The sequence below is a fragment of the Teleopsis dalmanni genome, chromosome 1 (genome assembly GCF_002237135.1).
Source record: "Teleopsis dalmanni isolate 2A chromosome 1, ASM223713v2, whole genome shotgun sequence".
NCBI lineage: Eukaryota > Metazoa > Arthropoda > Insecta > Diptera > Diopsidae > Teleopsis > Teleopsis dalmanni.
This window is the reverse complement of record NC_051846.1, coordinates 192,513,338-192,529,765: the sequence shown is the minus strand read 5'-3', so window position 1 is coordinate 192,529,765 and position 16,428 is coordinate 192,513,338. Positions and strand designations below refer to the sequence as shown.

The 16,428-nt window shown below is 29.5% G+C and overlaps 1 protein-coding gene across 7 annotated transcripts; it reads left to right on the top strand.

The window, feature by feature from the left end:
• The first annotated feature begins 7,626 nt into the window (after nt 1–7,626).
• LOC119670974 lies at nt 7,627–14,568 on the top strand. Of its 7 annotated transcripts, XM_038081445.1 has the most exons (13): nt 7,627–7,750; nt 8,452–9,118; nt 9,181–9,682; nt 9,785–9,870; nt 9,955–10,083; nt 10,147–10,813; nt 10,888–11,246; nt 11,803–12,115; nt 12,534–12,673; nt 12,844–12,849; nt 12,960–13,814; nt 14,244–14,384; nt 14,449–14,568. In XM_038081445.1, the coding sequence occupies exons 2-13, from the start codon at nt 8,711–8,713 to the stop codon at nt 14,518–14,520; spliced, it is 3,678 nt and encodes a 1,225-aa protein (XP_037937373.1). In that variant the 5' UTR covers nt 7,627–7,750; nt 8,452–8,710; the 3' UTR covers nt 14,521–14,568. The 7 variants fall into 7 exon arrangements, with proteins under 7 accessions (XP_037937373.1, XP_037937370.1, XP_037937366.1 ...); XM_038081442.1 differs by having other exon boundaries at nt 9,181–9,870; nt 12,552–12,673; XM_038081438.1 differs by having other exon boundaries at nt 9,181–9,870.
• Nucleotides 14,569–16,428: the final 1,860 nt, after the last annotated feature.

Sequence of the window (16,428 nt, the reverse complement as noted above, 5' to 3'; positions counted from 1 at the left end):
TGATGCTGACAATGAAGATATGTTTGATAGGAATAAAAATGATTAAGAAAATATTTTGGATGAAGATAATAATAGTGTTTTAAAAAGGTATATATAATATCTAGGCAGATCTATCAGAAGTGTAAGTTTTTAACTAACCAAACCTTTTGACTACGTTAATAAACAACTCTATTTTATTTTTCTCCTAATATATTACCAATACTGTCACTATTATTTCTAAATTTTGAGACCAGAAAATAGTCAAAGAGCACTCTCATCTTAAGAATAGTTACCCAGAATAGTTACTAGAAAAATCACAACTAGGTACATCGTTGCTCTATTGATGTTTTAAGCATCTTTAAGGAATCAGTGAACGAAATCTATTGCTTTATGCTGTATTTCACCTCAATATTTTTTATATATAAATTCTTTGTACTTTGTATAACATACAATTTCTTTTTCTATGTTTCCTATATATGCAATACACAAAAATATATTTACTTGGTATGGTAATTGCATCGATGGTTGCTTCCAAGTATCGTTGATGCATCGAATCTTTCCACTGCTGGGTAATGCCACTAAAAGCGTATTTCACAAAGTTTATGGATCATCTTAAAAACTTATTGATTTTTTCGTATGCCTATTGGGCATCAAAGCGCTTATTCACTCCCAACGATATATGCAAAACCATTATCGCCTCATTAACTTTGACAATTTAAATTTAATGTGCCTAAATGGTAATTATGCACCTCATTTATTTACTTTATTTCTTTTATAATTTTAGGAAAAGCATGTTAATTTTTAATTAATTAAGGTGTTTAATTTGAAATGCTGCTGTTATAATTAAAATTTCTTCTTCATTTCTTCACTTGAAATGCACTCTAAAGCAATTCAAGTACTTAAATGCAGTTAATTACATGAAAAACAGTTGTACAGCATCTGCCCGCCTCAGTGCAGCAACTCAGCGGTTAAGTCAAACCGTTAAGATAACGTTTGCGAGCTGTTCAGAGAGATGAGCGTGTATCTTTGAATTTAACTGAATTTAAGCTTCAAAGAAACGCAATCAGTGCATGTCAGCTGACAAGGTGTGAATAATTGAAGCTGTTAAAATTGCTAAAAACAAACAACGAGCAATGGCAACAATAAAACAAAACTAAACTTAAGGCTATGGCATAATGCAAAGATACTTATTTTCGAAAAGCATCCATGAAATGCATTTAAATGTGTGCTAAACTTTAATATGCAGACATAAATAAAGTAAAAAGAACAACATTAAGTTACGGATTTTAAAGCTGGAATGTTTGTTTTATAGTTTCGTGCCCTTAAATATGAAAATTTATTTTAAGTCTCGTAATTGCTTTAAGCCAAAACCGCTACTTCACGACGAGTTACTACACTACAGGTCGGCACTGCCTTCTCAGAAATTTGTATCTATGAGTTTTTTTACTGAAATGGTAACGACCAAACGAACACGTCAAGAAGTTAGCAATGCATAAACAAAAACAAAAAATTTTATTAAATAAAAATTTACCAACAAATTAGGTTTGCTTTAACTGCCGCCAATTTTGAGTTTGCAGTTCAGTTTCTTTTGCTTTTTAGAAAAAACAATGTTGTTTTTCTTCGAAAATTATTATTCTCATCACGTGCAATTATTTTACTTCTGTTTTCTTAATTTTATTTTAATTTATTAACTTTTATTTCAATTTAAATTTTTTAATTCATAATTGGTTTGTACCATCGCACAAACGGTAGCGTTGCCGCCGTCTCGAGGCAGGTGTTTTATGTTGCATTTCCACTGCACTGAGGCGTTTGGATTTGCTTGCACAGATTTTTTGTTATTTGACGGATTGAGGAAGTTGTTAACCATGAATTTGAATTGTTAAAAAATCACACTTCCGTTAAGGAAATATGTTAAATTAAAGATGAATGCATCTTTGAATTTTTTTTAAGTATAGATAGTAGTGTTTTTACTAATTATCAATCTTTTATAAACATCTCTCTTCATTTACTTGATTGTCAATTATTCTTTCAGGTGTGTACAGTTAATTACTTTGTTAAGTATCAAAAAAAAGTGGGCAGATCAAAGTGAGAATTTCTATTATACACTCCCACAGTGCAGTAAAAATAATTACTATTATATGCACGTAATGTTACAAGATATGTAATCAGTAAAGAAAAGTATTAATTGCATTTATATAAATAAATATATGCCGGTGGCAACCCAACTCATGTAAAACATACTCACTTACGCCATGAGAAGTAAGCTCGTCGTGATAACATAGCTCAGCTCTGCCCTACTAAGCATCAACGTGAACAAAACAGGCTCAGTTACGCAATGAGAAGTAAGCTGGTCGTGATAGCATAGCTCAGCTATGCCGTACTAAGGACCGACACAAACAAAACAGGCTCACTTAAGCCATAGCCGTAAACCCATAGCCTAACTCAGCACTGCTCTACTAAGGGCATTAGTTTTATGTACCAAATGCTTACTCAGAGTGCGGTGTCAATAGCGACTTTTTTGAATACAATCTACTTTTCTTCAGAGACTCAGTTGTAGACTAACTAATTTTACAAAAAGGCAGATTCTGGTGAACTGAATAACTGAACCAATCCTTACGAGAAAATTGTTAAAAATTTGTTTATGTCGGGTAAAAAATCCTGTTTATGCTTGACTGTAGCTGCAGCATGTCAAAGCAGTATTTTAAGATCCTCGAAGAGTCTTTATAATGCTACAAAAACTTTAATTTTAAATTAGATTGAAAAAACTTTCTGACTTCCATGAAATGGGTCACCATGGAAGCTTTGCTTTGCTTTAATAAAAGTTTTAATCTGGAAAACAAGGATAGTCACTTAAGGAAGGAAGTTTTAATCTGGAAAACAAGGATAGTCACTTAAGGAAGCGAAACCCTATAGTGGATAAACGCCTTTTGCTGCATATCTAACAGTGACAAAGCAGATGAGCAATATCTTCTCCTTTCTTCAAACCTCAAGCCTGAAAAGGAAAGAGCTAGAAAAAGAAGTCGCCTACTTCTATTGTGACTGAGTATTAACATTTTGATGAATTGCAGAAACATGCATTTAGAACTAAGTATCAAACATATACTCTATCAAATATCTTTTGATTAACTTCAGATGAAGGATTTTGAAATGCTGAGTAATTGAGTAGTAAGTATAAGAACATTTAGAACTATTGAGTATATAACTTAGTTTTTTTTGCTTAAAAACAGAATAAAATATTTTCTATTATTAGCTATGAACTTTGATCATCTTTTTTGGCAATTTATGGATTCTATGGGAAAAAAATTGTTTATCTCTTGATGGGATCAATTCATCAAGCCATTTTTTATTTTCTTTGTCGTTTCTTAATTGTTAGTCTTAAGAAACGTTTTCCAAAGATGGGAACAAGTAGTAATCTAATAAAGTGCAATCTGGGGAATAGGGAGCATACGGTAGAATTTTTCAATTAAGTGCTTTAAACGTATTTTTTACTTGTCTTGCGATCCTAAATATATTGACTTCTGGTTTTATAGTTTTAAAAATACTATTTAATTATAGTTTAGCGGGATTTTAATTTAGATATAGATTTATTTATATTATTATGTTAAAGCTAGTTGAGTCAGTGCCCTTTACTCTCTATTAACTGCGAGGTTTCTTCAAAACCCCTCTCTACGCCTTGACTGGATTATTGTTTATCACTTCATCAGACTAAGCAATAATTGACCTTAGATCTGCATACCTCCCCGAGGAGCCAGTAACCATTTTGAGATTCGATAACGTGGTATTGGTCTGTCATTTTATTTATTTTAAATTGCAGTTTTATTTTTATTTAATTATAGATCCATAAATGAAAACAGGTGCATCAACCTGCCATTCTAAAATATTTAAAAAATCACGGATTTTTTAAATATTTTGGGATTATATATAATATAAATATATGTATAAAAATAATTAATTTATATATAATAATTATTTAATTCAATACGCACCTTTTAAATTTGTAAATTATATTGACTTCAAATTAAAATAGAATTTTTTATTTATTTTATCATTTCAATTATAAAATGTTTCAGATTTTTTTTGAAAGCTTATCAGTGTTGAAACCTTCAGTACTTTCACGATTTTTATAATTTCTACAATTTTTTTCTTCTTCACTAATACTTTTCTTGTTTTCTTACACGACACTTATTTTTAATTTTTAAATTATCCTGCAAAGAGAACACGTAAAAAATTTTTTATTATTTAATATATTTTTTTATTTTAAGATTTTTTATTGATTTTTGCCAGTGCACTGCATTTTCAATTTATTTCATTCACAAGTTATTGTTGAAGTCAACTTATTGTGTTGGTATCCTATGGCTACCATAGCAGCACGACAGCCGCAGAGCAAAGGAACAATTGTGCGGGCAGAGCAAGGTGGCAGCGCAGGAGGCAACATTGACAATAGCAACAAAAACTTAAAAGAACGAAACAATTGAATTTTGCAAACGTCACTGCAGCGCCGACTTCAGGAAAGGTTGTTGATGCCAAGTCCAAATAACCTTCGATATTTTCTTGTTCAAGGCAATTATGTTTGCTAAAATTGCATCCCTTAATTAGCACTGAAGATACACACACATTCGGTTAACAAATTTCTTTTTAACGGAAAATCTTTGCTTTACTTTTCATCTTTAGTACTGAGAAGTACAAACATTTGGTCACAAAAAAAAAACCAATTTAATACACTTGCTGTTATTCAAATTTTTTTTATTCACCTTTCAATTGAGTATTCAATTCTTATTGCGTACACAAGTCCTGGGCACAACTTGTTTTTGTTGTAAGAGTTAATACCGCACGGTCTTATCAATCGAATCGCACTCACATCTACAATAACTTAACCACTCGACGCGTTTCGAACAACTGACTTTATTGACAACAGAATTTGTGCTATAAAGTGAATACACGTTACTGTTGTTGTCATGTGCGCGCTCTCAGCCATGAACAACAAAACAAACTCTCTTCTTAACTGACTTTTACGCGATGAGAGCGTTTTGTTTTTGTTTACGTTTTTTTATACATAATTTTCGTTTCACAAATTCTTATGAGAAATTAAATTATAAAAAATGTAAAAATGAATTTAATCAAAATGCATTTTTGTTAAGACAAAAAAATTTTATTTCGACAACACAAAAATTGTGTTCAAATAAAATTATGCACAAAATATACAAATACCAAATAAATAAATGAATATTCTTGGTTTATTCTTCTGTAAATAAAAATGTTAACAGAACAAAATGTGTTCCTGCACAACATATTTGAATAAAATTATAAAAATTGAAGACAATATATAAAATAAATTTAATAAAATATAAATAATGTTTACAATTTTTTATAAATTAATTTTTTATTTATAGTATATAAAATATATTTTCTATTTGAAGAAAATCTTGAATTTGAATGTAAATTTTGAAACAGGGTTGTTATTAACGTTTTTTTTTATAACAGTTGTTATTTAAAAAATTTTTGGGTTTAATATATTCCACATGTAAGTACAATATAGTGTATAATATAATAATATAATATATAGAGTAAAATAGTGTATATATTTTGATTTACCTAACAATATAAATACACAACAATATATAATTAAATGTATTTACATAGATTTGCATATATTAAATATATATTATATAAATAAATAATTACTTTTATTTGGCTATGTTTTAAACAATTTTAAAATAATATTATACATAAGGTATTCTGGCCAAATACAATTTTAAATGAACGTCTGTGGTCATTAACTCAACAAACTCCTATAAGAAACAAAATCAAAAAAAGGGAATGGGAATGGGTCGGCCACACTTTGCGTAGACTGACTGGTGACACCACAAGAATGGCTATTGAGTGCAACCCGTTGGGTAGCAGAAGAAGGGGCAGAACTGCTCACACCTGGAGAATGCAAATCGACATGGAAATGTTACACATGCGGAAAAGCTGGGGAAAGTTGAAGCTATTGGCCACCAATCGTACCGAATGGAAAATATTTGTTGCGGCCCTATCAAATATAATATTTTACATATAATCCAAAAATTGAAATCGAAGTGAAAGAGTGATTTACAAAGTGATTTTTCAGGATTTAAACTTAGTAACTACAATTTAAATATAATCTCATAGCTAAAAGCAGCTATTGCTGCCATTATTCTTTTTTCAAAAACTCAAATTATTGTTACGAAAAACAAATATCTAACCGACAAAACATTACTACATAAATTTGAAATGATATACAACAACTCAATATATATTTTGAGTAACGCGTATAATACATTAATAATTTTATGATGAAATACATTCTTAACGTTTACATTTAATTAATTATAAATTAACTTATAATTATAAATAAGATAAAACATTAAACCACAGCAGCTATGGTGTTAGGTTTGTGTATAAAATGACATAAATAGACTATATACAGCTGATAACAATTTAGTTAAATAATAAATATCAAAGCTTTAATTTATTTTTAAGTTCTATAAATAAATAATTCATTAATAAAAAAGAAACTAAAATCAGTAATACGTATTTTTAAGTTTCCAAAAATATTTATTTAAATGATATAACGTATATAATATTTCCTTAAGTTTCTTAGATACCATTATTTTTAAAAATCTAAAAGAAATCGATATAATCATGCTTTTATTAAAGTGTTTTGCTATTATTTAGTAATCCTTAAAAAATGTATTCATTATGAGAATACATTATAAAAAAGGGAGACGATGAATAGGTAGATAGTTAACACATGAATTCTAATCGTTTATCATTAAAACCTAGTACTAACATTCACTTTGCACAAATAATTTATATAGAGCTCATTGTATTGCTACAATTTTGTGGTTATTGAAATTTCGTATCGCGTTGATTGTGTTTTCAGCAGAATGCACAATTTATTTGTATTTATTTCTTGTTAAATTAATCTTTCCCGGCAACTCGCCTTTCCCTGTCAAAATTTTTGAGGGCATCACAATGGGTAATATATACCTCCGAGTGGAAGTGCTGACAACTGTCAACACGCACCTTCTGAACCTTATCTAACCTTGCGGACTAATCGCTGAAGACTTAGTTAAGCGGTACGTACCGTAAGAACTTAAGCGAACTTGTGTTAAAGCAAAATACTCAAGTGAGTTTGGTTGTGCTTTTTGCTTTGACTTAAGTTCTTATGGCACGTACTGACTTATTGAGCCTTGAAGTTTGTTTATTTTGTATTCCAAAGAGATGGTTTTAGTATATTCAATTTTTTTCACATTTCTCATTTGATTATAATTCAAATAAATGGTAATTTTTATTTACTTATTAACTTTAAGTAATTTTATAAATACTAAATCGTCTTAAAAGAAAATCATTTATATATATGAATACTCTAGCTCTATAGCACATATTTTAGTTTTTCAAGATTTGCAAAATTATTGTTAATTTCTATTTAGAGAGATTCAATAAATAAACCAAGGTTATTATTTATAAGTATAGGACATAAACATGTTTTTAATCTCTCATGTACAATGCTAGTATATGTATATAAATTGTATTTTCTATATATATTATTATTTTTGCATTCTATTGTGAATGAATCCATTTTTGTTATTTCATTGTGAATTGGCCTTAAAGAGCAAATACCGTATTGAAACGAATTAAAGAGAAAGAAATGTAACAAATTTTGGAAAACAGGAAAAACAGCACGGATTTCTTTTACTGTTTTATTAAGTACTCTGTGTAAAAAGTTTAAAAAATTAATATTAAAATGGTAAAGTGTTATATAGTTATGTAGAATTGTGTAAAATATAAACAATATTTGCTTTGTTAAAGGATTGTGCAAATTTAGAGTTTTTCGTCTGCAGTCAATTGTAATTTGAACAGCGGAAAGTTATGATTGTAGTGATTTATTGATTTTTACAATAAAATACAAATCTAAATAAATTTAATCGAATCATCTGCAATAAATATGCAAATTGCGTAAAATAAAACTAAAATCCTATTTATTATGCACAACATTAATTGCAGTATCATGTCAACAGCCCAGCCCGCCCTACCCAATCGGAAACAATTGTGTGAATCAGTCAGTGGCTACGGCAGGCCACTATGCATTCTGCCTACCACCCCCACTTATCTTTGATTTGTGTGCTTTGTGCTGCAACACAGACACCGTCACAGTTGATTCAGAATTTGTTTTTTGAGTTTTTTTCGAGGCCAAGTGCAAGTGCACGCTGTTTGATGCTGCCTTAACAATTCTCATTCATTATTGGCAATAAAGCGAGCCAGCGAAGTAACGAGCTTCGCTGTGCGTGAATTTAGTACTGTTAAAGGATAATTTATTTGTTCACTCTTATTTACTGTACTGATATATATTAGTACATAAACAAAAATAACAAAGAGTAAAAATAATTTAATTTGTTATATAGACGGTAATAAGTTTATTAACATCTTAACACCTTTTTTTTCTTACAGCAACTGCATAGCTTTAAATCTGTTTCCCTCCTTGGCTTAAATTGATGCTTTAATTTGCAAATACAACACAAAAATTAATCGAAAACCAGACGACAATAGCAGCGAACACAAACAGCTGTGCTAATAAAAAAATTCAACAAAAACCAATCAATAAACTTCAACAACAAAGCAGTTAATAGATTAAAGTCAATAAAGCTTGAAATTCAATTAAGAGTACAGCGAGAAAAAAAATAAACAACTTTTTGATATCAAAGAGACAATGAATTCGGACAGTAGTGAATTAGAAACGTCCAGCAATAGTCGTCCGATTTTTCTACCACCCAACTCTACTAGACTACCTACCAACTCCTCCAACGTTGTTACATATCACAGTATGTCCACTACCGATGCGGGTTGTGAAGTCAGTGCAAATAACGAGTTAACAACTAACTTGACAAACAATATCAATATAACCGTAGCAAAAAACGTAGATAAACCACAAGAGCGTTACGTTTGGGAAATGCGTTCACGTAGTCCAAATGTGACTCCTGCAAGTACAGTGTTAAATTCACCCGATATGAATACAGATATGCAATATACCTTACAACATCACAATCGTCAACATCATCAAATACGTGTTGGCCGTAGTCCAGGCAGTCAATTTGAACAACACAACATACTGCCACAGGTTGGTATGCTATACATTATATTCTATTCAATGTTCTTTACTATTTTATTGTGTTTTTATAGGGTCTAGCTAGTCCTGGTTCACCCACAGATGTTGGCAAAGCAGACGGTCAATGTCTTCGTGATGGCGAAATTGTTGTTTTTGATGACATTGATACGAATTGGATGAATAAAACAAACTCAAATAACTCAAAAGAAAATATTCAACATTTACAACACAATAATGAGGATATACTTAAAGTTACCAAAATGATTGGCCAGTTGCCCATAGCAGAGTATGAGGGTTCACCAAGACGATTTGGCAATCAGCCACAAACTAAACAAACTAATACTATAACAGGGAATGCGTTTCCAAAAAGGCCGCCTGGTTTTCCACAAAGAGTATCGCCTTTATCAACAGCACAACAATTGCAATTACACCAGCAACAGGAGGCAAACGTAAGACAACTTATACAACAACAACAGCAGCAACAACAACAGCAAGCACAGCAATATTATCAGCAAAATGCAACAAATATTGCTACAGGTGTTACAAATCCTAATGAAGATTTACAAAAATCCATTGGTAATTTAATTGACATCGATAATGATGGTTGTGTAGTTAATAACACAAAAGCTAAAACTCCTACTTTTGATTATTTGTATGAATTTTCGGAAACTCGTAAAGTATTGGAAGAATTTTTCAAAGTTAGTAATCAGGACGATGAAAAGCGATTTACAGATTATACCGAGAGTGACGAAGTTGGTAGCTGTGTAAGTGCATATTATTTCGTACAATAAATATTTATTAAAATTATATTAATTATAACTTTTTTTTAATATTTATTGTTAATTTAGGATACGCATCAGGAATATGAAAAGGAGCGTGAAGAAGAAAAACATATCGAACAGGCATACATTGGACAACGTTTAGCTAGAATACCCAAAGATGAATTATATATGGTACACCGTTCACCACGTAAACAAGTAAATTATTTTAATATATTAAAAAATATATATAAAAAAATAACTACTACATGCATTTTTCAGAATAATGATAATGTGTACAGTGAAAATAACGAGATTGAACTTTATATCGATTCAAATAGTCGAAGTAGTGGCGATTTAGCTGATACGGAATTAGAAGCTAATTTACGTAGGCATTCGCGTAATTTTACACTATCCCCAGAGACCACAGACTACGATTCGAATTGTGGTGATTTAGATAGTTTATCGAACGACATCAATTGTACAACAGACTATGGTAAATTATATACCAGCATGCCCGTGTTGGAAGATGGTCTGTCTAGCGGTCATGCATCAGATACTGAAAATAATGGTATGGGTTTAAATAAAACGCAACAACATGAAAACATTGATAACATAGAAAAGGGGCAGCAATTACAATACCAACAACAACAACAGCAGCAGCAACAACTTCAACAGCAACAAATGATTGAACAAAACGAATACAATGCTAGTTTAGGGTCGGAGTGCAATGACGATTGTCGCACAATTGCTTGTAGTGATATGAATATAATAGATGCAAATTTTATGACTGATTTAGTGAACGGCAAAGATGAGTGCAATAAACAACAACATTGTAATGATTTGATCATAGCTGAAAGTGTTTGTTGTAATACTGCTACATTAAATAATTCCAATGAACTGAGTAATGATTTAAACTATGAAGCAGTTTACGCTGCAGCAGCGATGAGTAAGCGCTATAATTTGATAATTAATTATTTGCTTTGAATTTAAAAACAAAATTAATTATTGTCTTATTCATAGGTAATAAACAAAAAACGCCTCCACCGCCACCAGCACCAGTACCGCATCGACAACAACGCTTAAGGCAGCAGCGAGAGTCAGCAGATATACAAGAAGCAATGAAAGAGATACGTTCTGCTTTACAACGCGCAAAAACACAACCAGAAAAATTAAAATTTTGCGATGAAGTGCTACCACCAGATCCTGAATCTCCGGTCTGGGTTCCACGGAATAGTTTGAATAATATCGTTAATAGTAATCACAGTACGACACAAAAACATCATTGTACCGGCGAAGAGGAAGAGCCAGATACTGATTTGGAAACTGATCGCTTATTGGGACAACAACGTCTAGATGATCAAGATTTTTTTGATGATAAGGTGTGTGTGTGAATGTTAAGCTTAGTCTGGTGCATTTACAATATTTATCTGTGGTGTATCAAGTGGGTTTCGGTGCTCATTCCAAACTTACATATAAATAAAAAAGTAACAACATAAACTAAAACATTTTATATCGGTTATAAACTAATAATTCTCGAAAATTAAAAATGTTGATTTAAAATTAAGTCAAAATTTAAAATGTTTTAGTATAAAAATAATTTGAGAGAAAAGTATTTGCAAAAATTGAATTAAATTGAATTGTTAAATACTTTTAAGACTTAATTTTAATTAATAGAATTATATATTAATAGAATTATATTATAAATAGAATAATATATTATTAATATAAAACATAAAGCTGTTTTATGTATTATTATAACACTCAAATATTATTATCATAATACATATATTAATTTTAAATTAATTAACTGTCAGATAGTCAAATATGTATTTACTATTTAACTGTAAAATCATATTAAACATATTTTCATGCTATTTATACCTGTGGTAGTTATGTCAAGTTAAAATTTAAAGTTATTTTTTTTGTTTTTAATAGACAATTTGGCCAAAAACTTCACGCATTGGTATGCATTCCAATGATCACTCGCCTTCTACTTCAGATGTCACACTGCTTACTTCAAACTCCAACAGTATTAAACCGCAGACATACTCTTCGGCTACGATAAGACAAGGTATTGGTACATCACTAACACCAACATCGCCAGATCGTTGTCAAATTGTTGGTTCAGCTGATGTAGCACTTACGTCGCCTGAGAAGTTGCAATTTTCAAAAAGTCCCACAGGATCAATTAAATCTCTGAAAGACTCAGCAAATAGTGATAAGAAAGCTAAAACACGCAACAAAGAGGGTAAGTTGCTAGTTGTTAGTGACTTTTAAGTGGCCTGTGTGAGCAATATTGTAATATAATTGTTTTGTCTTTGCACGCTAACATGGTTTAAATTTTAAATATATTTTCATTGTTAACAAAAAAAAAAACAAAAACAAAAATGAAATAATTTTAAACGCAATTGTTGTGCTTCAATGTGAATTGCTAATGTAAGTCGTAATTTTATTGTATTTGTATTAATAAATTAAAGTATTATAAATTATTGATATAGTTAATATATTCGTAATATACATGTGTGTCTTTATATTTAATCATATAATAAATGTTTTAATTATGTTTAAATGATTATACATACATATCTATAAATAAATGTTTCAAATCAAATATCACAGTTATTATACAATATATGATAACCTATATAAATTTTATCTTTATATAGGACTATTGGATCCATTAGTACTGATTGAGGGTGTACTTTTTCGTGCACGTTACTTAGGATCAACACAGTTGGTATGCGAAGGGCAACCAACTAAATCTACACGTATGATGCAAGCTGAGGAGGCAGTGTCCAGAATAAAGGTGTGTACTTTAACAAATCTTATATATTAAACTTCAATTCGCTAATACCCACTAATCATTTATCAATGCATGTTTTGCTAGTAAGCAAACTAAAAATATTCGATTAATAAAAAACTATTTAATTTTGCTACTCCCTTAAATGCTGCTTTCAAAAAAAATAAACACACTAGGCTTTGGTAAGTCTTATGCTAAATTCTCATACAAGCTTACATACAATAAATTTTACATACAATAAATATATATAAATTTTTACTCAATTTAACTTTAATATCTAATATATATAAAGGCACCAGAAGGTGAAAGTCAACCCTCAACTGAAGTCGATCTATTTATATCTACCGAAAAAATAATGGTGCTCAATACAGATCTCAAAGAAATTATGATGGATCATGCTTTACGCACAATCTCCTATATAGCTGATATTGGCGATTTAGTAGTACTCATGGCACGACGACGATTTGTACCTTCAGATTCGTGTAGTTCAGATGCTGAGGGTAATGGTTGTACCACTACCACTACTACTAACGCTAATGGTAATAAAGAAACCAAAGAAAATGGCGGTACGGGTAGTAGTAAACTGAATCGCACACCTAAAATGATTTGTCATGTTTTCGAAAGTGATGAAGCTCAATTCATAGCTCAATCAATTGGACAAGCTTTTCAAGTAGCTTATATGGAATTTCTTAAAGCAAATGGCATTGAAGATCATAGTTTTGTGAAAGAAATGGATTATCAGGAAGTGCTCAATAGTCAAGAAATTTTTGGTGATGAATTAGAAATATTTGCTAAAAAAGAGTTACAAAAAGAAGTTGTTGTTCCGAAAGCTAAAGGTGAAATACTGGGTGTGGTGATTGTTGAAAGTGGTTGGGGTTCAATGTTACCAACAGTGGTTATTGCAAATTTAATGTCAGCTGGTGCTGCGGCACGTTGTGGACAATTAAATATTGGTGATCAATTAATAGCTATTAATGGCATGAGTCTTGTTGGGCTTCCATTATCGACATGTCAAAGTTATATACGCAATGCAAAAAATCAAACTGCTGTTAAATTTACGGTTGTGCCATGTCCACCAGTTGTTGAAGTAAAAATCAAACGTCCAAATACAAAGTACCAGTTAGGATTTAGTGTGCAGAATGGAGTGGTGAGTATTGTTTTACAGTATTCAATATAATTAAATTTAAATTGATTCATATATATATATATATTTATTTATTATTGATGTAAAGAAATTCATACAGATTAATATATATAGTATATATATACTACATTTATATGTAGTATATATATTGTACAAATATTTTAAAATGAAAAAAAGCATTGTAAAATTGGTCACTAGAGCAGAGTTTCCCACCCACCTATCCGCCATTAGCATCACCAGTCCATAAAACATCACATTTTCTTTTTAACGATATTATTTATGGTACTTTACAAATACCATATTAATGAGTAAATACACCTTTTACCATATATGTTTAAATATATATTATATATGAATTTTACGCTGCAATAATATTGTCAAATAAACTTGTAACGTTTAATAATAATTAATTTTAATATTATTTTCTTATAGATATGTAGTTTATTGCGAGGCGGCATAGCTGAACGTGGTGGTGTACGTGTTGGTCATAGAATTATCGAAATCAATAATCAGAGTGTGGTTGCAGTGCCACATGAAAAAATTGTGAACCTGCTAGCAACTTCAGTGGGAGAAGTAAGCATTAAACAATATATTAAAATAAAATAAAAATAATTAATTTGAAATTTTTCCTCGGCAGATACTAATGAAAACTATGCCTACATCCATGTTTCGGCTATTAACTGGACAAGAAAATCCCATTTATATATAAAAATAATATGCTAACCTATGCTTCACTACTAAAAGTCTTGAAAATGTTTTTTTTTGTTTTTTTTTCGTTAAACTAACACAAAGTTTTAGACATTTCTTGCTAACGAAAAACTATATTAAATATATATGTAATGTACGCGTTTATTACTAAAATTAACTATTAGCTTTATAAGTAAAATTAATCATTTATTTATGTATTTAATTATGATTATGTACACAACACAATAATTCGAGAATATAAACAATCGCGTTAATACATTGTTTTCGGTCACTGCGTAGCGCCCACTTAAATCTAAAACTTAAACCTTAATTACTTTATTTGAAAACATCGCTCGCTTCATTGCTCAAAGATGACGCTACACAATAATTCAGTGCAATTTATATATATATAAAAATTAATAATTTAATAATATAAAAATTAATTATTGCAAATAAAAAAATAGCACTGAAAAAAAAATCATACGCGACTTTATATAAAATTTCAAATTAAAATTTTTAGTATTTATTTTTATACATAGTGGAAACAAATTTTTTTGGACTCGTCGTTTTTGAATACTCTCTTTTTTTTTACTGCTATTTTGAGTTAATCGCATTTTACATACTGAAATTAAATTTTACTACAAAATCACACTTAAAAAAGACTGAACATATTTGTTTTGTTAAAAACAATTCAGAGAAGATTAATACACAAAAAAAAGAAATATAAATATGTATAAATAAATTGCATATAACTTAAATGCTTTATTGCAAAAACAAAATGCTAATGCTCTTAATTCATATTCTGTTTTTATATAAATAATACTCAATAATAACAAAAATAAGCTTATCCATTTAAACACATACAGTTAAGCCTTAAACTCGGTCATATTTATGTTTTATGTATAGTATAATTTATTTTAATATTATTTGTGCCATTTGTATATGAAATATATATGTTACTAATTGAGTAAAAATATATACTTGATTATTGAATTTATATAAAAAGAAACAAATTAATTAAATTAATTGCAATATGTTTTGTGAATTTAATTTAAGCCATTTATAATTGATCTTATCAAAATTTATTTTTGTTATATTCGTATTTATGATTATTTTAATTTTGTATTTAATTTAATTATATTAAAAACAAATATTATCTACATTTATAAACTTATACCAAATATAATTATAAATATGCAAATTACTATAAATAAATTTTTATTAAAATATTTTATATCATAATTTAAATTACACATTTTTTATTTTTCTCAATTTTTGTTTAGATATATTTTTTTGTTTTTCAATATATTTTGCAGAGCCACGTTAAGAACATAATCAGCTACTGTCTGGGGAGTCCTTCCTTGCATGTTATATAGATAGACAATACAACCACACTATTATCAGAAGATCTCTCCCTAATTGATTATATTGATCCCTTTTTATGTGTCGGAACCTCTTTTAATGGAGCCAACATTAGTGAAGTTGAATATATACGAGTAATAACTATTCTTTATACTGAAACAGTGTCTTCTTCGATATCAGGTTTGCATTACAATATAATTCTCAACAGACTTCTGCCTGAAATTTCTAGGGATGCAAGTCACCAGCTAGAATTGTCGTTACCAAATTAAATCCTAGATACTATCAAGTGCTAAACAGTTATTTGTCAAGTATTAATATATCAATTACCAATATATTTAATTGCTGCAGTTGTATAGTAGATTGACGCTGCCAATCTACTATAATGTCCTAATCATATTAGTTTGAGTCCTATTAATTTATAGAACTATAAAAATATAAAAAAATGTATAGAACTATATAATTTATATAGAACTATACATTCCTTTACCTTAATCCAGACTAACTTCAATCACACCCACATTCACATAACCCTTTTCTCTCTTATAACCCACACAAAATCTATACTAAC